This window comes from Alligator mississippiensis, chromosome 2, assembly GCF_030867095.1.
Source record: "Alligator mississippiensis isolate rAllMis1 chromosome 2, rAllMis1, whole genome shotgun sequence".
Lineage (NCBI taxonomy): Eukaryota > Metazoa > Chordata > Crocodylia > Alligatoridae > Alligator > Alligator mississippiensis.
This window is the reverse complement of record NC_081825.1, coordinates 262731554-262757566: the sequence shown is the minus strand read 5'-3', so window position 1 is coordinate 262757566 and position 26013 is coordinate 262731554. Positions and strand designations below refer to the sequence as shown.

The following is a 26013-nucleotide window of genomic DNA, read 5'->3' as shown; positions in this document are numbered from 1 at the left end:
CTGGCCCATCACAGATGTGCTCCTTGATGATCTTCTCAAAGCATTTCCCCAGGATTGAGGTAAGACTGACGGGCCTATAGTTGCCTGGGTCCTCCCTCCTCCCTTTCTTAAAGATGGGGACCACATTGGCTATCTTCCAATCATCTGGCACCTGGCCCAAGCACCACGAGTGCTCAAAAAGCCGTGCGAAGGGCCCAGCAATAACCCCTGCTAGCTCCCTCAACACCCTGGGGTGGAGATCATCTGGACCTGCTGACTTGAACACGTCCAACCCCTCCAGAAGCACTCTAACCCAGTCCTGCTCAACCTTGGGTCTTGAGGCGTTCCCCTCGAGTCTGTCTTGAAACATGGTGGGGGAGTCCCGGTCCCTGCACAAGAAAACGGGGGTGAATAATTTGTTAAAGAGGTCTGCCTTCTCTGGCGCAACCACCAGATTGCCCAGCGCATCTTGTAGGGGCCCCACTCAGAGAACCTCAGAGTGAAGCTCACCTCCTGGCCAGAGGTATTTCAACTCTGATGACAGCCCTAGGATTGGTAGCTATAGAATTGCTTGTATTATTCTTTTCTGTTATCACTGTGTATCAATAAATATGCCTATTATCAAATGGAAAGGTCGTGGTCTGCCTGGAACAAGGCATCTGGATCCTAAATCCAGTGCCAACAGATATTACCCTTGTTGCTCTCCCCCCTAACCTTAACCCAGACACTTTCAACAGACCTATCTCCAGTTTTGTACTGGAGCTCTGAGCAATCATACAGCTTTTACATACAGTGCAACTCCTTCTCTTTTTCTCACCTGCCTCTCCTTCCTAAATAGTTTGCACCCATCCATGACAGTGCTCCAATCATATAAGCTACCCCACCAAGTCTGTTATTCCAATAATGTTATAGTTCCTTGACCGTGCAAGGACTTCCAGTTCTTCCAGCTCATTTCCCAGGCTCCATGCATTCATGTACAGACACCTGAGGTAACTAGCCGATTGCCCTACTTCCTCAGGAAGAATGAGGCCTCCTCTGTTGTCCCCTCCTCCTTGTGCTTCTTCCAGATCTCCTGCTTCTCCATTTACCTCAGGGCTTTGTTCTCTATCCCCTTGGAAACCTAGTTTAAAGCCCTCCTCATTACATTAACGAGCCTGTCTGCAAAGATGTGCTTCCCTCTCTTTGTCAGGTGACACCACCTGCCCAGCCATGCATTCATCTGCAGGATGCATCCACTCCTGCCAGGGCCCTTCCTCTTAACTGATCCAGGAGAACACCACCTGTGCCCCCATCCCCTTCACCCTTGCACCCAGAGCCCTGTGGTCAATCTTGATCTGCTCAGGGTCACCCCTGGCAGTATCTTTGGTGCATACACGGATGAGCAGCATGGGGTAATAATATATTATATTCTTGAATTCTAACAACTCAATTTGAAAAATGCATTTTTAATCACCTGGGAATACCCCAAAGAACCATGTATCAACTAAAGTGCTTGGCAATGCACACACCTGTTTCTCTGTTTCGGCATCAGCAGCTATGGAAAAGAGCAAGAGCTCTTGACTCAATGAATGCCAGTAACTCTGACATGCCAGGATAAACCTTAGTGTTGGAGTAGGCATTTCCAGTTTCTGTTTTACTGCCCAAGTGCCAAAATGAGGGAATAGTTGTTCTGCATTAAAATACTGATTTAGCCCCTTGTGCTTGACACTACTTAAACAGATGTTCTGATCACCTCAATGCTTGGTTCATAAGACAAGAATTCTGTTTAATAAAAAAATGTTGGTTTTGAATGTCTTTTGTTTGCTGCAAAACAAACAAACAAAAAACAAACAAAAACCTGAGCCCCTCACCCCAGAACAGCTAGTTGATTAGGGTACTCACTTGGGTTGCAGGACATCCAGGTTTGAGTCCCTGCTGCTTCAATTCAAACTAGGGACCTTCACCTGGGCCTCCCACACCACCAGGCTATTAGCTATTTTGGGGCTGATCCATCCAGTTTTGACCAGAAATGCCATCCTGGACTTGGAAAAAAAAAAAAAAGTATCGTCAAAACTGGTTGGGAATTTTCCAGTAACACTAACCTGAATTACCCCAAGAACATTCCCTCCTTGGAGGGAGAGAGAAATTCCTCACTCCTGAAAGTTATTGCTCTCTCTTTGAGAGAACAATCTACATTCCAAACTTGCAATTTAAACTCTTGCATATCTAACTGACAGATTAGGAGACTGCATGGGCACGTACCCTACACAGACTGCATTCTGGTTGTAGTTCTCACAGAATTATGATGGAAAAGATTTATTAGATCATCTGGCTCATATTTATGCCAGTGCAGGACTATTCACTACACTATATTTTGAGTGCTTCAAACAGTTTAGTTTTACCTTCTCTTCCGCTAGTCCCTTTCTGGGGCACAAAAAGACAGGTAATGAGCCAATGCTAAAGATCCTGGGTACTTTTTGTAGACATGTTCTATTAGAAGCCTCCTGTTAGTATGCTTCCTCCAAAGCAGCTGCATGTCACTGTAAAGCTGTTTGTAGAGTGTGCTTTGGGATGAAGGACTTTGTAGTTTAAAGAGTATTAGAGCGACTCATAGGTTTTCAAGCATATACTTTATTTTGTTCATATTTCACAGTCCATTTCTGCAAAGTTTTACAAAAAAAGTCACATTTTGTAACTAAGTTTTTACATACTGTATTCAGAGCTGGCAATGCACTTAAAGGTACAGAAAATGTTTACATTCCAATTGCAGTTAAAGTTAAAAAAACCCTCTCAATAAAAGCAATTACAGGTTCAAAACGATCAAGAATTATTAAAACTTTACATGAAAGCCAAAGTCTGCTTGACCCATCTGCCTTTTCTTTGTGTGACATCTACTAGTTGTCAGCAGCCATAATAGGAACCCCAGAAAGCTGCTTAGATAATCTTAGGGTCCAGAACTTCTTTCTTGAATTCTAATTTGTTAGAACAAAGCTGCAGCTGGATCAACAGTTCAAATTAAAATCCAGAAATCAACAGTTCAACTTAAAATCCAACAACTACAGAACTGTTTAATTTAAGAGGTTGATATTTCTGATCAATCCTGCCCAGCCATTTTCCAGATTAGGAGTGGAATGGATCACTGCTCTAAAAATAATCTATTAAGAGCAGCAAGTTCTCTCACCACAGTTCCATGCCCAACTATTTTATTAAGCTACAGCTACGCTAAAAAAGCCCTGGCTGTATAAAGCTTGAGCAAGACAACCAGGAAGAAAGGCAGCTAAGAGAAAAGCAAGAAGACCAGGTTTCATTGACACTTTGTATTTTATTGAGATTTGACTGTATTTTATCATACTTATTGTATTTGCATTAGAGACCTCCAATATGTTGCATAATAATTTTACATAAGTGAAAATCTTTATCTGGGCATGTGGCTCCAAAGGAACTCCAGGCCTACATAACAGCTCTAAAGTAGATCTTTGTAATGTAGCAAATATTGTTTAAGAAGTTTGGACTGATACCCAGTAAGATTTCCAAGCAACTGCTCTTATTTATTCACAGTTTTATTAAAAAAACAAAATATATTTATATAAATTAAACCACCACCAATAGAAGAGTCCACAAACTTGGAGTACTCACTCACCCAGCACCTATACTGTCAGGGAAGAGTGTGCACATCGTAGAGTGGACTATGACAGTTTTACTTCTCTCACCTTGAAAACACACTGTTGGGGAAACAGCAAACATTTTCTGTTCTAGAGAGTTGCAAGTAGAGCCAGCCACCAGCTCACATTTCTCTCACATTCAGACAACCAGGACTGAACTTCCTTCCTTCCATCTCTAGAGTGTCAGTAATTCATTCTAGACCCCTCATGTCACTTTTTAGAACAGCTGTTGCTTAAAAAATAGAGTCTGAGCTTAGGGACTCTCTATGCCATCAGATGGGGAAGGCAAAGATTCCAGAGAAAGAAAGGGACTAATTAGAGGTGGCTCGCATAGCTATTTTCCTCAAGCCAAATACATCTGCATCACTCAAAGCAATAGAAATAGCCTTTTCCCCCTGCTTTGGATAAGGAGATTGGAAGCTACACAATTTCTCATCAGGGTAAATTAGGTGCACAGAGCTATACAGTATTGTAGCAAGACTGCTCCTTGTAACCAAGCTAACTTGAGTGCCAGTATTATGCAGCAGAAATATACCCTCAATGTTTAGTCTGGCATGTGTATATCTATCCTGTCCTCTACACCCTCTTATTCAAACCTGCTGCCTCAAATCACACACCATAATTTGTAACAGGAGCAAACTATATTCAGACAAAGGTAGAAGGTGGCCTGTGCATGACCTTAAATTCCATCTTCTGCTTAAGCTTGTGGGTAGGGTACCACCAAACAAGCTGCACTTAATCTGCTATTACTCAGCTGGATCCTGAGAGGGCCCTAAGGCTTCCTGAGCCTGCTAGGAAATCTCTCTAGGCCAAAAGACCAGTCCATGCTTGGCTTGGGTTTCCTCTCCCCTTGAGGCACATGTGCAATTCCTATTAAGTAAGAAATGTGCTAAAAAGGAGAAAACCTCCCCTGCTTCCAAAGTTCCTCTAAATCTTTTGTTGTTTGAAGGCTACAGAAACACCCTTCAGTGCCCAGTGCAGTACTCATTTCTGAGACAATCAGAACAATGAACACCTAAAGATACTGAAGTTAGTGTGAGGCCTGCCCTTTATTTTTGACTGAAAAAGTGTTTATCTTCTTTTTTAAGGAAAGGAAGAAGATAGAGCAAGGTAGTACCTCAGAGACTAACTGGTTCAGAGATGCATGAGATCTTGTAGGCAACAGCCCACTTCATCAGATGTTATGAAGAAACTGCAATAAATAAAGGAGATGCAAAGAGAAGTGATCACCTGGACTTCAAGTTTCTTCAAAAGTATTTCCAAACCAAAAGGCACTGAACTCTGATCTCACAATTGTAAAACACCACCAGAATATTCACTTTATTCCTGATAGGGATATATCATATCTATTTTATGCATCCCATAATAAAATGGTTCAGTGTGAAGCTGAACAACTTTTCAAATTAAAAAATAAACACATCCACAGAACAGCTTTTGCAAGAAGATTTTTGTGTACCTTTGACATAGTCTATTGCCTCAGCTGGCACCGGGGTGTATGCATGCACTTCAAGAGGATTAATAATGGTGCTGCTCCTATCACAAACATTATTAAATAAAAGTGTTCAAGATCAGGTCGATCAGATTCTGGGGAAGAGTTAACTAAGCTGGCAGCGTCTCTCTCTTACAGACTCCCTGATGGTTCTTTTAAAAAAGAGAAACAAGGGCTTGTTGTACTGTGGGGCCACTACAACCTTCCCCCCCCCACCCGCCCTTTTTAAACTTAGCAAGATTTCACAGCTCAAAAAAACCCTAGTCTCCTAAATTGGATAGATACAAATCAAATGAAGTCTTGACAGATTATTCCTGGCTGGTGAGGAACATCATCTTCATACTACATACAACAAAGTCACTGCAAATTAACTTTTTTTTTTTTTTTTTTAAATGAAGTAACAGGGGTCAGGGTTTAAATCATTACACACGTGGAAAATCCAAAGCTACCTGCTTAGTATAACTGTTAATTGTTAACAAGCAGTGCGAATAAACATGGTTTTTAAATAATTACTTTCAATGCAAAACCTTTTTAATTTTATTTTCTAACTTTCACCCAACTCAGTTTTAAAGAAAGCAAAACCAAAATAAGCACACTAACAGGGCCTGCCTGGAACTGCTTATTATTTTTGCAGATGCTCTCATTGCCTTGTTTAAGCAAAGCTGTATATTAAATGCAACTTCAATGAAAGCAGATCTCCACTAGTTAAATGTGGCTATGACCTAAAGGCCACACCACCTGGTAGGGTACCAACCGCACTCTGGAGATAACATATTACCCATGAAAACTTCTTTTTTCTCCCCATCAGCTCCCATGAAACTCCATGGATGGCTCTATTCTGTTCTATGAATGGCTGCCCAGAGATGTGATGAAAAGAAGGGTACTTACTAGAACACTGTAAATGGCTCTTTTTACCACAAGAGTGGGAATGCATCATCTTAGCACATATGTGCTTCTCTGGTCCAATGAAGAGCACAGTTACCAATCACATGAAACAGCAGGACCTATTTTTCAAAGCCACTCCAACACTGTGCCAGTTTCACAATTGGCCTTGTGGACATTGTTAATTACATGTTGCTTTATAAGCTGTTAAGCAGTCTCAGACTTAGAAAACTGGAAATAAGGAGGCACAGGAATCATTTGAACAATAGCTGTGAACTACATGCTAGGATAGGTGGACTCAAGACTGCTGTTAACTCTCTCAGACCCAGTTAGAGATGCCTGTAGCTCTTCCCAGGCCTGAGGAGCATTGTTCTTTATTGCCTCCATGAACAGCTGTGTTTGCTGCTTCAGCCGGTCCAGCTGGATCTGGGTCACCTGGTTCTGATGAATCAACTCCTTGGTTTTCAAGGTGATTTCCAACAATCCAGACCTCCGCAGTACAACCCAGGTATTCTGAAAGCGCCTGCACTTACTTTGCTGCTGCAAGAATAGCTCAGGAGTCGTGCACAGATCCTCTGGTGCCAAGGGCTGGCTGCATATTGCAGACTGCATCAGATGCTGTGCTGGATTCTCAATCTCATGAGAAGTGCATTTTGATGCCTGGAAGGGAGTCAAACCTGGGGCTTTCTGATTATCAGTAGAAACACACTGAAAACTAGGCATACTTGACATTTTCCCACCTGCCACTGAAGCTGGAGTGCTCTGCTGATTAGAGTCCTGAGCAGGCTTAAAGCCAAGTAATAATTGGCCACAGGGACTCGAGGGTAAGCTGCTGTTGCTTGGTACAGAGGGAGATGTTTCTCTCTTAGGTGCTTCTGTACAGAGCCGTTTCTGCCTACTGGTCTCATCTCTTTCCAAGTCACGATCCCTTTTGCAGGGATGTGGTGCTATTTTTGTGTAGGAATTCAGGATGGGCAGGTAATTAGTGGAGTCATTCCTTTTTTTGCCAACGAAGTGAGGATTAACAGGAGGAGCAATGTGGGGATGAAGAAACACTAGCTGTGGCTGAGCTGGAATCACTTCAAAAGATGGCTGGACAGTCCAAGACTGAAGCTGCGATGAACTGCTTCCCTGAGAAGTATGGAGGGAAAATCTAGTTATTGTGACTGATAATATAAGCAAGAAAGGGTTAGAAAAGGGTTAGAGACAGGTTTAACAAGAAAACGCACAAGTTCTTCTTTATGCAACACAAAGTTAGCTTCTGGAACTCATTATCAGAGGAAGTTGTAGAGGAAGATAGTAAAGGCAGGTTCAAAAAGGGACAGATGACAGATCCAGTAATAGCTATTAAACAGAACAGTAAGGAAGTGTCTTCTGACATCTCTATGATGGTGGATGCCAAAAAGTGTAATGAACAGGGGATAGATCACTCTGGTCAGTAGTTCTCAACCTTTTCAATTTTGAGGCACGCTCCATAACTTCTGTGAGTTGAGCAGCACCCGATTTCAAAAAAATATTTATATAGAATCATAGAAAGATAGGGTTTGGAGGGACCTCAGGAGGTCAACTAGTCCAACCCCCTGCTCAAAGCAGAACCATCCCCTAAATAGATCATCCCAGCCAAAGCTTTGTCTAGCTGGGTTTTGAAAATCTCCAACAACAGAGCTTCCAACACCTTGCTGGGTAACCTGTTCTAGTGTTTTACTACCCTCCTCGTGACAAAGTTCTTCCTAATATCCAATTTAAACTTCCCCTGCTGCAACTTGAGACCGTTGCTCCTTGTTCTATCATGTACCACCACTGAGAAAAGTCTAGCTCCATCCTCTTTTGAACCCCCTTCAGGTAGTTGAAGCCTGCTATTAAGTCCCCTCTTGGTCTCCTATTCTGTAGACTAAATAAGCCCAGTTCCTGCAGTCTTTTCTCATGAGTCATGTCCCCCAGCCCCCTCACCATTTTTGTTGCCTTCCACTGGACTCTCCAATTTGTCCACATCCTTTCTGTAGTGAGGGGCCCAAAACTGAACACAGTACTCCAGATGTGGCCTCACTGGTCCTGAACACAGGGGAAGAATCACTTCCCTTGACTTACTGGCAACACACCTACCAATGCATCCCAGTATGCCGTTAGCCTTCTTGGCAACAAGAGCACACTGCTGGCTCATATTTAACTTATTGTCCACTGTAACCCCCATGTCCTTTTCTGCAGAGCTGCTGCCCAGCCAGTCAGGCCTCAGCCTGTACTGATGCATGGGACTGTTCCATTCCAAATGCTGGACTTTACACTTAGATTTCATAGGTTTCTAGAGTCGGAAGGGACCTGGTAGATCATCAGGTCCAAGCCCCTGCTCCAGGTGGGAAAGAGCACCGGGGCTAGGTAACTGCAGCCAGATGCCTGTCTAATCTCCTCTTTAACATCTCCAGGGTAGAGGAAAACACCACCTCCCTTGGAAGCCCATTCCATATTTTGGCAACCCTTACCATAAAGAATGTCTTATGTCCAATCTAAATCTGTTCTTCCATTTGTGGCCATTATTTCTGGTAACCCTGAGGGGTGCCCTGGTAAACAGAGTGTCCCCTATTCCCTGCTGGTCCCCCCGATGAGTTTGTAGGCAGCCACAAGATCACCTCTCAGCCTTCTCTTGTGGAGGCTGAAGAGATTCAGATCCCTCAGTCTGTCTTCATAGGGTCTTACCTGCAGGCCCTCAACCATACGAGTAGCCCTCTGAACCCTCTCAAAGTTATCCACATCCCTCTTGAAGTGCGGCGCCCAAAACTGGACGCAGTACTCCATCTGCAGCCTCACCAATGCTGCATAGAAGGGAATTATCACTTCCCCAGACCTGCTCATACTTCTGCTGATGCAAGAAAGAGTGCAGTTAGCCTTATTACCTCATCGCACTGGCGACTCATGTTCATTTTTGCGTCAACCAGGACTCTGAGATCTCTTTTCACTGTTGTGGTGCTCAGAATGGTACCCCCCAGTCTATAGGTGTGTTGGAGATTCTTTCTCCCCAGGTGCAGCACCTTGCATTTATCCTTGTTGAACTGCATCCTATTCTGATCTGCCCACTTCCCCAGTCTGTCCAAATCTTCCTGAATTCGCTTCCTGCCCTCCAGCGTGTTTACTATGCCCCACAGTTTAGTGTCATCTGTGAATTTGGACAAGGTGCTTTCAACACCTTATCCAAATTGTTGATGAAGATATTAAACAGTACTGGTCCCAGGACAGAGCTTTGGGGGACACCACTGCCCACATCCTTCCAGGGAGAACTTGCCCCATCCACCACTCTCTGGGTGTGTCCCATAAGCCACTTTTTCACCCACCTTACTGTGAAAAAATCCACATCACAGCTACTCAGTTTACTCATAAGAATTGTGTGTGACACTGTGTTGAAAGCCTTTTTAAAATCCAGGTAAATAATATCTACTTCCTCCCCTGCGTCTATGCACTTTGTGACCTGGTCATAAAAAGAGACCAAGTTAGTCAGGCAGGATCTGCCTGCTATAAACCCATGCTGGTTGCCCCTTAACATTGTGTTACCTGCTGGCCCCCTCCAAATGTGATCCTTTATGATTTTTTCTAAGGCCTTGCTGAGAATAGAGGTGATGCTAACTGGCCTATAATTACCCGGGTCCTCCTTCCTCCCCTTCTTGAAGATAGGGACCACGCTGGCCCTTTTCCAGTCCTCTGGGACCTGTCCCAAGTGCCACAGCTCTGCCAGTGGTTCTGCTGTCATCAGCCAATTCCTTTAGTACTGCTGGGTGAAGATCCTCAGGGCCCACTGACTTAAATATGTCCAAACCCTTCCAAGTGCCCCTTCACTAGGTCAGTGCTAACCGTTTGTGGATTGGTATTACTCTCACTCCAGACTAAAGACTCATTGGGAGGTGCATTTGTATCCATGTCCAGGAAAATAGAAGCAAAGAAATTATTTAAGATCTCCGCTTTTTCCATCCTATCAGTTACAAGTTGCCCTAGTCCATTCTGTAGCGGCCCTATGTTACCCTGCACCTTCTTCCTGCTCCCTATGTACTTAAAGAAGGACTTCTTGTTTTCCTTAATTTTTGGTGCCAACTTGAGTTTTGTATCTGCTTTGGCCTGTCTCACTGCTTCCCTGCAAGTGCGAGTCAAGTAGGTATACTCCTCGAGCCAAGTAGGTATACTCCTCCACTTGTCCTTGTTGAACCTCATGAGATTTCTTTTGGTCCAATCCTCCAATTTATCTAGGTCACTTTGAATCCTAGACCTACCCTCCAGCATATCTATTACTCCCTCCAGCTTGGGGTCATCTGCTGAGGGAGCAAACTTGCTGAGGGTGCCATCTTCCAGGTCATTGATGAAGACATTGAACAAAACCAACCCCAGGAGCACTTCACTTGATACCAGCTGCTAACTAGACATCGAGCCATTGACTACTAGTCCCTGAGCCTGATGCTTCAGCCAGTTTTCTATTCACCTTACAGTCCATTCACCCATCCCAGGGGTGGACAAAATACAGCCTGTTGGCTGGATCTGGCCCACCAGGCCATTCTATCTGGTTCGTGGGGCCCCTAAAAAAAATTAGAAAATATTTATCTGCTCCTGGCTGCTTGTCAAAGATGACAGGAGACAGGGGCAGTAGGACCCAGGGGGAGCCTCAGCAGGAACGCAGCAGCTCAGCCCCACCCCAACCCCAGCAATTTCCCTGGCTCCCTACTCACACTGCTCCAACACCAGATGGCTCCCAGCTGCATTGCCGGACCAGGGAGCATGAGGCCTGCACTGGTACCGGGGGGGGAGGGGGGGGAGGGAGGTGTACAGAGAGAGAAAGAGAGAAAGAGAGAAAGAGAGAAAGAAAGAGAGAAAGAGTGTGTACGGAGGAACTGCGTGTTCGTAGGGCGAGTCCCACATACACTTCAGCCGTTTCTGCATCCTGTCACAATCCTCCCCAATTCAGTAAGGGACCCACACTTTCCTTGACCCTCCTCTTGCTACCAACATGCTGTACATGTATAGTACAGTGCTTACCACTCCTTGCAGAGGAACTAGATTGCAGGCATGGGCAGTGGAAGTCAACCAAGCAGGGACAAACCTAAGCCTGCACTTATCTGCATACCTCCTCATACCACCCTTCAAAGCATCTCGTGACACCCTGGTTGAGAACTGCTTCACTAGATATTACCTTGTTCAGATGCTCTGCCTCTAAAGCATCCACTACTGCCACTGTCAGGAACAGGATACCAAGCTAGATGGACCAACAGTCTGATTCAGTATGACACTAAAGTTCTTATCAATGCAGATGAGCTGAGCCAATCCTGGTGGACACCACTGCTAAATACTACCAGCTTTGCTGCATCATGTGCAAGCATTTCTCCTCTTCCAGCCACATGTAAAGCAGTGCTAGAGACAAAGTTATAGATCACAATTCATTTACTGGCAAACAGAAAATACTTTTAAAAGCCTATTTTAATATTTCTTCCTTTCCTAACTAGGAACTCTAGGCTAGATTTGAAAATACATGGATAATAAAATAAGTGGCTTTTTAAAAATTATTCAGTACATACCCCTTTAATTATGACTCTACTAACAAGCAATCAAAAATGAATGCTGTATGATCTCGCTGAGAGCTGTTCAAACTATACACTGGTTGAAACACAGGAATCTAATCTTGTCACTGTTGCTCCTATAGCAAGCGCTTAATATAGTTTTGTCATATACACCATTGCTGTTCACAAATATGTCCTGTATCTTTAAAAATATATTGAAACTACACACTGTATAAAAAAATTGTATTTAGCCCCCAGCACAGGGGTGTAAAACTCATCAAGCCCCATGGGCTGAATGAGGGTCTGTACGTTAGATCCAGCTGCATCAGAACCAGTGCAAAGGGCTGGACTGGTGGGGCCCCAGGGGCAGCGTGCTCCCTGTGCCAGGCCCCAGGGCCGCAGACATTATGCATTGGCTCCATTCTGAGGCTTTTGCTGCAGGTGACGTGCAGGATGGATCCAGTGTTGTGAGCACTGCCTGCAGTCCAGGGGACCAACATGAGGACTGCAGTGGCTCTGGAGCAGTCAGGATTGGGCTCCAGGCTATCCATATGCACCAGAGCCAGTGCACACTAGAGCCTGGCCAGCAAAATGCCATAAGCGTGATCCAGTGCTGCACACACTTGTCACGGAACAGGGGTCAGTTTGGGGCATGAGCTACACATTGTACCTAACAGACACCCCTGTGAGCTGGCTCTGGTATAGTCAGACCCAGACCAGCCCCAGAGCCAGTGCACGGTGTTGGCTTGGGGTGGGCACTGCATGCATCTCATATCCCAGACTGATCCCATGCTGCAAGACCAGCTCTGCATGTGGGGTTGGTCCAAGACCTATGGACTGGATCATGCAGCTTCATGGGACAGATGTGGCTCGCAGGCCATATGTCTGACACCCCTGACCCCGTGGCTCAAGGAAGAAAGTCTGCTCTACAAACTGATGCACCCCTGTACAATACTGTAGCTTTGACTAAACCAATGTAATTGTATATTGCCAAGTAATGTGTGTGTTACACTAGAAGAAAAGTATCTGACTTGCCATCCCCTCTCAAAGTCATACCTTTACCCTACTGGTTTTAATATAGTAGAATGGTGAACAAGCCACATTCATTGGGACTGCCCCTCTGTGGTTATGTACACATTCAGATGATTGGTAACTGTCTGATGAATGTTAAGCTCCTGTACTGTAGTAAAACCACTGCTATTTTAGCCCTGTTGTATTCAGGGTTAAGTGTCCAGGGATTTAGATCACTTCTAGTGATACAGAAGCAGACAACAGTAACAGTTGCAGTTTAACAGCTAGTGTACCTTCCTCCTCCCTTTTAGAAATGTTTACAAGTTACTTCTGCCCATATCAGAGAACACAACTGATTAAGGCTTTTCAGTATTTCCACAGTGATGCAAACACTCAAAATTGTTACTACTCATCTTGCTCTTGTTTTCCCTTCATTCCTTTTCTGGCTCTCTTATCTCAGTCTTTCTTCCCCTATGCTGCATTCCTCCTTCTGCCAAAATTCAAGTATCATTCTTCTCTTCATATTATATTACACTAATATCTGTCAATTCCCATTCTGCAACTTCCCTCTAGAACCATTTTTTTTTTAAATTAAGACAGACACTGCACTTTGTCCAGAAATCTTTCTGCTCACCAAGGGTCAGCAGTTTTCATAAGACTTATAAAAACCTAGCAAATAATTTTGTGAAACTCAATGCAGCTTAACTCCAACCATTTTATTATTATTAGAGCTTGCCATTTACACTTTGAAATCAGCATAGATAGAAGGGATTTTTGTGCCGTTCTTCTACAGTTGTTGACCTGGTCTCAAGCAAGAGAAACACAGTCAATAATAATAGTTTAGACCATTAGCACTAACTTTAAAATATCCCTCATAACTGTTGTAATGAGAATGAGATGGACCAAACTAAATGCATCTATTTTTGGGAATTATCACTGTGTTGAAAGGACAATTTCAGAGTTGACAAAACACAACCCTATGATAACAAGGCAAAATGAACGGAGGCAGAAATACATCTCATGATTCCTCTGACCTATGCCACTTGCTTTTGTTTGTTGCAGTATAATCCTTCATTTTAGCAAGGCTCTCTTTCATTCATACATAATTAGGTTCAGACACTACAGTCTTTGGCTCAATGAAACAGATTCTGGTTCAACAAATTCTCTCCCCAGTTCATTCTTAATTTTCTCTCTTACATTATTAATTTTATAAGGTATCTAATTAATCCTGTAAAGTGCTTGCAATATCCTCTATAAAGTTTATTATTAGAATAGCACAGGAGCCAATATGCTATTTTCCAGTTCTGACCTGCAGCCCACCAGCAGATGAAGCTTGTCTATCATCTACTAGAATGGAGCTTTATGCAGCTACTTAAGCAGTTTGTCTACATTTCCAAGGACTTGCCTCTAGATTGAATCACAGTGTTTTGTCAGACTAAGAAATCATATCTGGGAGATCCAAGAACTGACTTCCCTACAAATGCATACCCTGCAGATTTCATTTTGGCAGTTACACAAGCTCATTGTCCTTCTGGGCATTGGTACTAATAATATTCATGTTTAACCAGATTTGCTTGCGGTCATGTCAAATCTCAAAGGTCAGGACCCACAGCCATTTTCCCCAATGATTTTACAGGACTTTTTTTGCTCAGATGTAGGGATAACATTTCTTCATACCTCCTCAAAAGATGAGACAGACAGAATTAGAAATAAAGGAATACCAGATGTAGGCATCTCCCACATCTTTTGCTGGGATGTATATGTTTCACAAGTGTCTTACAAACATACTCATGGCAGGGTTGATAGAAGCATATGATTCCCATTTTAATCAGATTTCTTATTCTGATATTTAATTCAAAATTCTCCTTTCTACAAGTAAACTTGTTTAAAATGAAATCGGGATGTAATACAAAAAGCATTAAGGCCTAAAATGATAACTTAAAATATCTGTTTAAAAAAAAAAAAAATAAGCGGAACCACAAGTCTTTATCAAAACCTTGGCAATACAGGCTGTCTGCTTGTCTATATATGAAAAAAGAAAATCATGGAGAAAAACATGACTTTTTTTAGGTGAAGTCTTCCAAAAGTGATGCACTAAATCATACATTGTATGAAGAATCTGATGCTGCAAAGACAAATGAGAAAGACTGGGAAAGTCATAACAGGTGCTGAGACCCAGCCTCTGATTTTAGAAAACATTACCACATGTCTCATCAGAATCACCCATTGAGCCCACCTGAATGATCTTAAAAGCCTGTTTTAATGCAACTCCTTGACAAATCACGAGCAAGAAGTCAACTGCCTAGTTAGCAAATGCTATACAATTTACTATTTTCTGAAGATGTACAATTCATAAGTACTTGAAAACAGTAAATCATATTATTGCTTAAATAAATGTATAAAATGATGGTGTACCTTCATAGATAGCAATAAGATCCATCACATTGAGCATAAAGCATCTAATCCATGTGTTTTAATAAACCAAAACATATATCTTTCTTAGAAAAATAAATCACCTATTCCACTTGTACATCAATTGAATTGCCTTGACTTCAAAAATCCACAATGGCTGGTAGAATGACACACACAACAAAGAAGAGAATCCATGCAGTGGCTGCAAGTTGAACTCTTAAGTGAACTTTTATTTAGCAACTATTTAATTTAATTAGGGTTCTCTCAGCTTGAACATAAACGTACTTAAGATTTGTTAAAACAGAAAAAGCTTGAACAAAAAATAAACCACAAATACAGAAGGATACATTCTGGTGTCTAATTTATTTTGAAATAAACATTTTGAACATTCATTTGCAGCACTGGAAACCACAATCCAAAGCACTGCTACTGCTTGAGAATGAACAAATGAAACTAATAACCTTAATTTCATTCTTTAAGGTGAGTGATAGAGAAAAGTAAATTAACAGTATCAGTAAAGAAGTAAATTAGATTTTTGAGCTATATAATCAATTTGCAGAATTTCTCTCTCAGTATGACTTATCCAGATCCCTTTTAAAGAAGGAAATTTGACAGATGTATGAGAACTGGCACATCAAATATTTGTTCTGTATCTTGGTGATTCTAGCCTGCCACATAAAGGGCTGAACTCATGAGCTGATCTTCAATTATTGGGAGATGGCAGTATTAATACCAAGATCTCGTGAGCGTAACAAGTTAAACCAGTAGCATTCAATAATGATGATAATGATTTCCCTTTCAAAGAGATGTTTACTTATCCTTCCCACAAACTATTTCCTTCTTACCTGTTTGACCAGCACATTTTTCATTACAACCATAGGAGAAAGTGCAGGGAAGGAATTGCTTGTGGTCACAGGGCACTGCCAGGGCCCATCCTCTGAATTCCAGCAAAACGTGTTCAGCCTATCCTCCGAGTCAGTTTGCTCCATGGAGCCCAGGCACTCAGAACTCCCATCTGATAGGAGCAAAGTCCAGTTATTAGCTGTTGTATATGCAGTACACTTGCTAACCTGCCTTCATTTTCACTGCTCCACTCTGCTCAACCAGGCTGTAAAGAATATTGCTAACCTGTTTTTGAACTCCACCTAAAATAGACTTTACTCTTGGGGGTTGCTAAGTGGTCTCTGTTAGACAAGTTAGCAGTTCTCACACTAATTCTTAGCAAAGAAGAGTCTACATAAAAATCCCTTTATTACTGGCATTCTTGCAGTCACAGAGGCCAGGGACTGTACCATCTTTCTAACCATTTGTGGTAACGAAGTATATTTGGATGGAGCAATGTTAACAAAACCTTTCCCTGCCACAGGCTGTGCTGTGGCTCTCTTGTACCTTGTGGTCTTAGGTCTCCAGTACATGATTTTTCCTGTAAATTAAGGGAAGGATCACTGCAGAGTTTTGTTGGAAATGTCTGTTACATTTTATAAGGCTCATAAAATATATGAGTTTCACAGGCTGTTCTGACTTCAAAAATCACATCCTAAGGAACACTTAGCACTGTAACAAAAGTTCGTTAATCACTGTAATGATGAAGAGACAGTCTCCCCATCCCCTCATTCTGGGCTCTGGCAAAGATTGAAACTATGCCCATTAAAGAAATGAGTCAAACTCCAATACCACTGGAACTGACAAAGGAGTTATATAAACATAAATAGCTGCTCGGAAGATCTTGGTTCCAGTTGGATGGGTTTGTTTTTTTAAAGATGCCCTATACAGAAAAACCTTCTTTCAGACAGACATGGGACTAGACACAGAAAGGTCTGTAAAGAACACTGTGAAGTCTGAACAAGATAACACAAGGAAAATTAATTTGATCTTTTTCTAAACCTGAGAATCCAGAGTCCTTGTCAGATTCAGCTGCTGCCATATTGAAATGATGGCTTAATTTCTTCATCTCCAACATTTTACCCAGTAGCTTTCTGGAGCTCTCTCTGGACGGATATTTTCTTTCCATGTTTCCACAATGATGGAGGCAGTTGTCAACACTTTTTCCATTGACAGGACTCTGGAAAACAACAACAAAATACAATTTTCTCTGAACTTGAAGCAGCTAATTCTACCAATGCAAGATGTACTTTGCAGTAAGAAGAGGGGTGGCCTATCTTTGCAGTAAGAGGAACACTGGACAATAGGACAAGCCCTTGATGTTCTGTCAGCAGATGTTATTTAACACCTAACTCTAGATTTATCATTTTGCCATTGCAAATCTAAATTACCATAGTTACTTGATTCTAAGACTAGGTTCTCCCCACCTATTTAACATGGAAGGAAAAGCCCCTCATCTCAGAACTGTGCATGAGAGCAGTGTGGATGGGCCAGGCAGCTGCTGTGACTCCAGCCCCTACCCAGGATTGGAGCCATAGCCACAGCTGCTGCCTGGCCCTCCAACCCCCATAACCTCTGTACCCCATCATCTCCCCCCCTCCACATAGTGCCCCAGGCTGCATTATGGTTGGAAAACTGCTGGTGTGGACTGAAGGTAAGGTGCGGAGAGGGGCAGGTGAGGGAACAGAAGCTGAGTATGGCCCCAGCCCAGTCCTGTACGAGTGGTGCACAGCCCACACAGCTGCTATGGGGCTGGGGCTGTGCTCTGTGTCTCATGCTAGAATGGAGGTGAAGCCTGCTGGTACAGAGCATGCATAAGAGTGGGAGGGAGGAAGCAGAGGCTGGGGAAGGGGAGAGGAGGGCAGGGGGAAGCAGAGGCAGAGGTGTTAGGGGGATAGGCACAAGCATGGGGCAAACTGCCTGCCCCCCTGCAACAGTGTGTGTGGGGGGGAATTAAAAAGATGACCCTCAAATAATTCAATTCTATACATGGAAAAAATTGTACAAGTGTATAAGTTTTCCATGTATACAATCTAATTATTGGGGGGCGGGGGGGGGGGTCATCTTAAATTCAGTGCCTTCTTAGACCCGAATAAATACAATATTGACAGTTCTTTACTAAGAACAAAATTTGTCCCCTGTAAACTCCTCTAAAGATACGTTTGTAATCCAGAACAGCATGAAGAATAGGCAACCCATTAGATCAACAGATATTTAATTAAAGGTGATGCTACTACAGATGGCTACACTGAAGACTCAGTTTTCAGCTGCTTACCACTTCACCCAACATTGACTGTTTGGGTTGAAGTTTTCCATGTCAAGTGCATCTCAGGCTGATTTTTTTAAACTGCCGTTAAACAGTTCAGCTGTTAACTTAGAATACACTGAGGGAAAAAAGGGTGTTGTATCCCCATGCAATAATTCATACAATCATTTTACTGAGAGTCTCCGGTTCCTGCATGGAGCACAAACTTGAAATGTGGGAAGCTGCCCTGTTGTCACGATTCTCATCTTTCCTGTAAAATTCACTAAAATTGAGCCAGGTTATCACCCCACAGAATCTGGGTTCACATGCTCATTAGGTTTCAACAACTGGATTCTCTGCAGAGAACATCAATACCAAGCATGCTCCAGTCTATGTATACAGCTGAGCAGCTCCTTCCCTGTTACTCTCATCAATCAGCAACCACCAAGATAGCAACGACAAGAACACAGAGCAGGAACCTGTCATCTCTTATTGCCTGAAAGATAGTGGAAGAGACCACCTGACAGACAGGAATGTGGGGGTCATTCTTAAAGGCACAAATAAAAGTGACAATTTTCATCCAATTTAGACCCTGATAAGCGCTCTACAGCCATGACCGAACACAAGCGTATGGCTGCAATAAGCTTTAAAAGGACCCAATCCCACAACAAATCCGACCCCTCGTTGCATGAGGGTTCCGATGAAGGCACTCCAAAAGGAAATGCTTTCAGTAACTTGTGCCTGCGCATGCTGGGAGCGTGGCAGGGGTGATGCAGCTCAACAATGCTCCTGCCACTGTCTTCAAAATGTGTGTTGGAGGGGGGAAGGAGAGGGGTAGCAGTGGAGGGAGTTTGGTCTGGGTTTTTTTCAGCTGGTGCTGGAAGGTGGGATGGGTGGAGTGGAGTGGAGCCTCCCCAAGAGGTGGGGGTGCTCCAATTCATCTGCCCTAACCTCTAGCACTGACTGGGAAACCCCTAGAACAAGCTCCCTCCATTCACTCCCTCCCTCCCCCCCCCCAAAACCAGCACCAGGGTTGGAAGGAGGGGCATTGCGAGGGGAAAGAGGCTGCAGGCTCACTGCCACTCTAAACAGAAGCTTGATATCCAACCCCTCGGGACCCAACAAGTGAATATCTGTTGGGTCCAGGGATCACTGTAACTTATAGCACTTCCTGCAAAGCGCCATGAGTTAAAACTGGGAGCTGCTTTTTTGTCTGAGCCTTAAGTGATGGACTGGAATGTGGAACAGGATTACAGACAGGCTGGAGAGAAGATGGGTAGAGGAATGTGGGTCTGAAGCCACTAGAGAACCCACATTTCTGCATTGTCAGCAAAAAGCTGTGAAAGTCAATAACACAGCACGTTCCTTAACTCTAGCAACTGGCCCACATAAATGTTTACAACTACTGTCATCAGCCTAAGTGGCAGAACCATATTCATGGAGACTAACATAGTTCCATATGATGACTTTTCTAAGTTTTCTTGAAAAGTGAATTGGCAAATAACTAGAAAATTACATACAAAAAGAAATGATGCAAGAAGAATGTGTAGGCTGCAAAGTCGACCATACAAAAATTAGGAAGCTCTATTAGAAGCCCCCTGTCCATCTTTAAATTGGTCCTAGGAAAGTACAGTTAAATTCCAAATCATACATTTTTTCCATAGGATCTGTTGTCTCTTTCAGGCACAGGAGAGAGAATGTTGAGGGAAGGAATCAGGTTTGTATAGTGATGGAGATCTTTAGGCTCTGTTTATATAAATGGGGCACGGGATAGCAGGAAAAGAAAGGATGATAGTGTGGTTTTGGTAGTGGAATATCACCATGGAGAACTAGTATTAATCTCTGCCACCCAGGATTCTCACATCTTTTCACAAATGACCATTGTGTTTCTTCTTTTCTGGTAACAAATCTGAGACAGCCAGGATCCAATTTTCACTGATGTGTGTATGTGATGCTTCAGCAGTATATAACTGAAAGCTGTTTGGAAAAATACAATGCTACAAAATTTGTCTATGACAGCTGGGAGTGGGGTGGGTAGAGCAAGGGGGATGACCACACACATCCCAAATTGGGCACTGAACATTTCTGCACACTTGATATCTGAGCTTCAGATTCCCATCTGTAAAATGTTAGGCAACATGACATTCTTCCTAGAAGGTGTGATTAAATATTTACTAAGCACTCATACTTAGTGGTGAATGCCATACAAAAGCCTGTAAGGAAGTTATTTTTTTATTGAGAACTGGGTTGAATGGCATGCAGTTGGTGTGCCCCCAATCTCATAACAATAGGAATAAAATGAAAAATTGAATGGGCAACTTGTGCACATAAAACAGGTTGTTCAAGGAAAAAATATATAGTGCAGTTAATTATATGACTGCATACTATAATTCACACACAAAGGGGGAAGGGACACATTTAAGATATTCAAGGTTACATGTGCAATCTTAATTCAGGCAGTTTCTGACTGCTAAGTACTTGATTTAACAACCTTAATGTTCTTTTAATGTTGTTTTCATAGGCAATTACTTACACAGTGACATCAATGTACATGTCTTTGCAAAACAAATATCGAACTGCTTGTGCACCATGCTTTCCAAGTATTAGTACTAGCAAAAACTAAACATCAAGGACCAGAATTAAATACTGTACACCTATAATAATCTGCAGCTAATTCTCCTTTGCGAATGTTAAATTGTTGGTTTAAGTTAAACCCTTGAAAGAGAAAAGAGCATCATCATAAGTTTTATGCAAACTGAGCCACAAAAGCTACCATGATTTGTTGAAGGTGACTCTGAAAGTTAAGAGCAGAGGCAGAAATAATTTCCAGGACCCAAAAACTCTCTGTCTCCAAACACCAGCTACTATACAATGTTGCCTCATCAGGTTTGAGCATTCCATTTGTGCAGTGTCCAAATACCTATCCTGTGAACCACTAAGCCTACACGAGATACAAAAAAGATGTGTGTGTTTTAAAACAAAATCTTTGGAGTCTCCTGTTCCAATTTAGATAAAGCATTGTATTGTTCTAAATATAAATATGCCTATTGTTCTACCCAAACACACACACACGCGCTGGACTTATAGAATGACAGACCTATAATGGAGCCTCCAATAGCCTTGACTTTAGGAGTTAGTATTATCATTACATACACAAAAATACTGCAAGTCAGAATTCTTTTCAGCCCAGTTTTAATTTAGTATTTTTAGTTAAATTTAACCCTTTGTGCCTTTTCCTTACACAATCCCACACATGAATCAGATAACTAAGGACGACATCAGTTCAAGGTCTTTATCTGATATTAAACAGATTGCTTTTTGGTCTCCCAAAATAGATACCACCACACCACCCTAAACTTTTTTTCTTGTAAAAATGAAACAGAAAACCTGGAGTTAACTTACAGGTAGAAAAATAAAATAAGAAACTAGATATTGGTCTCTGGATGATTTGGCAAACAGGGAAGTGGGACTTAGTCACAGTTCCCTCATAGATATCTTTTGACTGGATCACACTACAGATAACAGTGGCAAGAATAGGATGCTATCCTTTTTATTTTTTGGGACAGACAGAAAGGTGGAGATAAGACAGTAATCTAAGACGGACAAATGGCATTCAATATGAAGGTCATTTGTACATATACAAATATACACCCATCTTGAATCTGCACAGAGATATCAAGAGATGTAGTTAGCTGTGCTAGTCTGAAACCAAGCAGAAAGCAGGATAGGCTTGCACCTGTACATCACGATCATAACACGTGAACAAAAAGAACATTTCAATTCCTATACATTTTTACCTTCCTCTGTCTTGGGAACAACTGCATAAGGATGGAATGTGCTTTACAATCCAGATTAATCTCTTATGAGATCCACTGTCACCATTGGCTGTTAGTACTATCAGTAAGCCAAGAGACGGGATTTAAAAATAACTAAAGTGGTGAATATAATGGAAAGGGCCTTGTTCTGTTCTTTTCTTTGGTGCACAGTAAGAATTAAAGATTGCAGGCTGGCAAGTCTTATTGAGTTGTACTGAAACAGAATAATTTCAGTCTCCGGACTATTTAACAAAGTATGATTCACTTGGAGAAGAGTTTCCACATAAATAATTTCTAATACTCTTAAGAACTCTTAAATTGGACAAACTACTAATTCCTTACTATGCATACAAAATTTAGGAAGTAGGAATGCAAATTCTTGTACCAAACTGTTGAAATGTAATATCAAGCTCTACTTGATTGCTGTTAAATTCATCAGCCTGAGTGACCCAGATAAAGCAGTGGGTATAAAATGTGTACTTATTATCTGTAATTAAATCAATGTCCCTTTGTGTGAAGTGGGACAGTTGTGCATTTTAATTTCTTCACATTAAACACCATCAGCAAATTAACTGGAGACCTCTAGAAAGTAAAAACTCTTAAGGATATGCATCAAAAATGATCCAAGAACAGATGAGTAGATTGAAATTGAAGTCCTCCCCCAGACCATCCTAAAGAATGAGGCTGAACTAAAAGCTAAAGATTACTAGCAAACGAACAAAATAAGTTTGCCAAAGAGGATCTATGTTTGCCGTGACCACATCCATGCTACAGAATTTTGCGGTGCTGCTGTGCTGGTCAGACACATGATCCTGACAGACACAGCTGAACCAACAGAAGCTCCTGTAGACAGAGTTAAGCCAGCCAAATTATGCTTCTGAAAACACAGCTTTTCACCTGCAAAGTGGAAGAGTACACAGAATCTACCATATGGGCAACAGTACACCTTTGCACGATACAACTGCATAAATGCTAGGACTGCTTTGGCAGCATAGGGGATGCTGCACCTAAAAAAAACAAAACAAAACACTCTTGTGGACACAGCCTCAGAAACATCTCTTCTTACCTTGCCCTTCCAGAATGTGCAATCTAGAAACTAGAAGCTCTGAAAACCAGAACATACAACCAAGATACTCTCTTCCAGACTACATACTCTCACATCCTTCAGGCAGGATAAACAGAACAATTTTCTGAAAACCAGGAAAAGTACAATGGGACAGAGGAATTTATTAAAACAAATACTTTGAAAGAAATGTGCTTGGTATCATGCAAACAAAACAGTACAATACAATTCCCTCCAGTGCTTACAATGCAGACAGTTGTGCATCAATGTGCAAGAAACAAAAAGCAAGAGAGTCAATTTGCATAAATGCACAGTGAACGATAAACAAAGTTGAAATATCTGAATACTCAGGTATTATATGGGAAGTGATTTTCCTTCTAGCATGGCTCTATTAAAGTACAGTTCTAGCATGAAAAGTGACATGTAAAACTTGAAGACTATAGAAAAGTCCATAATGGCTTGGGCCAGTAGTCTGAAGTCTAGTATCCAGTACCAGATCCTTCAGATGATGCACCAACATTTTTGGATTAACCTAACCCTAAATTTCTTCTTTGCTTGTGCTACTTAATGGCTTTCTTGTGATCTGAAGCATGACTATTCATTACCCATAATACTTTTTTAATTTTGTCCAGTAAATATAATTTATCTCATTAGCTATAAAATACCTACATTTTAGCATTCTCCCGCACTCTTGTCCTTCACATCTTGTCCATGATAAAATCCAGAGGTTAAATAAATGTTAGTACTTAGATGGTACAATGACTAACAGCATACAACACTGGAATGGAAATTCTTGATATACAAAAGTGTCTCTTAAATGATCTTTCACATCCTTTCAGCTCCTTGTACTAAAGCCAGGTCTGCTGACCTGTTGGCATTGATAGAGCTACCATAACTACAGAAGAGCAAGCCAGACCCACGCCATGAGCCTGTGCATTATGAGCAGTCACCCACTAAAATTCTTACTCGGGGATCCTGATTTCTGATGATGAAACTATGCACTCGGCTGGGTTCTTACAACACAGGAGAAGTCAGTGACACCTGAAATACCCAGAGATCAAGTTTGGAAATATCATCCCTGCATGGTTTACCTGGAGCTCTTAACATGAGCCCAGGATTGGAGTCACCTGTTGCTCAAAAGCTAGAAACAGATGTTGGATCTGAACTGGTTCTGGCTGAGGTAAAGCCTGGCAACCACAGACATGCACCTGGTCCCTGGAAGTAACTCAAATTCACTGTGGCTCTCCCAGACAAAGCATTATCTTGGATACTTCAAATGTACTTGAATGGGGCAACGGGCTCCTCTGTCTGTAGAGTCCCAGGAAAGAGACCTTGTCCTGAGGGAAGTCCCAGGCCTGCTTTTACCCAGAGTGACCCCGCACACTGGGACCCGGCTAAAAGCAGACGCTGGATTAGTCCGAAATTGGACCAATACAAGAAGGGGGCAAGGCAGGGCAGCCGCTTCTGCACCAGCCTTAAATGGCAGCGGTCTCAGTCCTGCAGAAGCGGCTTCATCCGGCTCCGGGCGCGGTCCAGGGCCCCCCGCAGGCCATGAACACGGCACCCTTCCTGGAGGACGGGCACCGGCAGCCCCGAGCGGGGCCGGGCCGGGCCGCGGACCCGAGCGCGGGGGCCGCAGGACGCCAGCACAGGGAAGCCCCGGGGCCGCCGCGGGGCCACGCAGCAGTCCGGGCCGGGCACAGCCCGCACGGGACAAGGGCGAGGGGCCGGCCGCAGGCGCGGGACGGATCCGCGGGACACCCCCGGCCCAGAGAGACCGCGGCACAAGACTGCGCTCCCGCGCCGCCCTGGGACAGCGGAGCGCATACACGGGCGGGCCTGGACCCCTGGCCCCTGCACCCCCCGCCGCCTACCTGAGGCCCTGCCCCGTCCCCGGCCGAGGCCACGCGCCGCCAGGCGAGATACAGCCGCTAACGGGCCCCCTCCGCCCCGGGCCTCACCCCCAGCGCATGCGCTCTACTAGCATCATAGAGTACAGCCCTCCCGAGCGCCTAGAGAAGTGCTTCCGGCGGAAGGAAACACGCCGCCTTACTCTTTCCCAAGCCTGGCAGGGACCCCTCCCCGCTGTGCCGCTTTGCCCTCACTTAAGATGGCAACGGGGAAGGGCGACATTCCTTCCTGGGCTTTTGTTGCATTGCGCAGGCGCGCTCGGTCGCCGTGTAGCCTCTTCTCGGACTGAGGCGCGAAGGGCCCTGGTGTTTCCAGCTCTTTTGCAGCCCACGAGTCTCCGCGTCGCTCGCCCCCCCGGACTGGGGCGTGCGGAAGAGGAGGTGCAACAGCATGGCACAGCGCCCTTGGCCAGGCACACAGCAGCAGTGCGTGGGGTCAAGGCGGTGGTAGCCACACGAGAGCAGGCAGCCCGGGCGGACCTGCAAGGGGCGGGGTAGGCACTATCCGGGGAAGAGTTCCCCATCATGTCCTGCCCCCAGCTGGCAGAAGGAGCTTCCGCTGAAGCAGTGGTGCTGGTCGCCCCTGCCCTGCTCCGTGTGGGCAGCTGTGGAGGAGCAGGGCGAGTGGTGCTCCTGCTACCGGCTTGATGCCTTCCCTTCTCTGGGCTGGAGCCTGTCTGACCTGCTGCTGGGGACACCAGTGCAGCCACCCCTGCCCTTCAGCTGCCACTGACAAGTCTACAGCGTTTCTGGCTAAGCAGAAGAGTTGCAGCCCCTTAGTGAATGAGCAGTCCTAGCCTAGTGCTTACCAGGTTTGGGGCCAGTTGTACAGATGGAGGCAGCAAAAATGAGCTAATTGGAGGCCCTAGAAAGTGCCTGAAGATAGAAAGCAGCCCTGTGGGTGAGGGGAAAATGCACTAGTCAAGTCGAAAATGAACAAGAGGGTTTGGACCCTGTGAAGTGTGGAGGGGCCAGGCCAGACAAGCAGGAGGGCACCTGCGCTCCAAGTGAATCAAGTTGGGACCTTTAGGCAAAGTAGCTGCACGAATTCCACCAGACGTGGACGCTGACCTCTAGCACCACCTCTCTGCTGGGGGCAGAATGACTTTCCTTTGGACATGAAGTGCAATTTCACAGGAAGGCTAGAAAAAAGAGGTGG

General features: G+C 43.7%; 1 protein-coding gene across 6 annotated transcripts; it reads right to left on the bottom strand.

Moving 5' to 3' along the window:
• Nucleotides 1-2569: 2569 nt before the first annotated feature.
• CIPC (CLOCK interacting pacemaker) lies at nucleotides 2570-25431 on the bottom strand. 6 transcript variants are annotated; one of them, XM_014611339.3, is made up of 5 exons: nucleotides 24819-24923; nucleotides 23614-23648; nucleotides 16824-17001; nucleotides 15785-15954; nucleotides 2570-7122 (listed from the first exon to the last, which is right to left on the bottom strand). In XM_014611339.3, exons 3-5 carry the CDS (start codon nucleotides 16948-16950, stop codon nucleotides 6268-6270), a joined length of 1152 nt encoding a protein of 383 aa, XP_014466825.1. In that variant the 5' UTR covers nucleotides 16951-17001; nucleotides 23614-23648; nucleotides 24819-24923; the 3' UTR covers nucleotides 2570-6267. The 6 variants fall into 6 exon arrangements, with proteins under 6 accessions (XP_014466825.1, XP_019354781.1, XP_059579096.1 ...); XM_019499236.2 differs by lacking the exons at nucleotides 23614-23648; nucleotides 24819-24923 and adding an exon at nucleotides 25050-25431; XM_059723113.1 differs by lacking the exons at nucleotides 23614-23648; nucleotides 24819-24923 and adding an exon at nucleotides 24998-25020.
• Nucleotides 25432-26013: the final 582 nt, after the last annotated feature.

Coding starts and splice junctions, on each gene's coding strand:
- CIPC (XM_019499236.2), bottom strand. CDS start 16,950: ATGGAAAGAAAATATCCGTCCAGAGAGAGCTCCAGAAAGCTACTGGGT. Junction 15,955..16,823: donor CAAGGACTCTGGATTCTCAG/GTTTAGAAAAAG, acceptor TGCTCCTATCAG/ATGGGAGTTCTGAGTGCCTG. Junction 7,123..15,784: donor AAAATGTGCTGGTCAAACAG/GTAAGAAGGAAA, acceptor CATACTTCTCAG/GGAAGCAGTTCATCGCAGCT.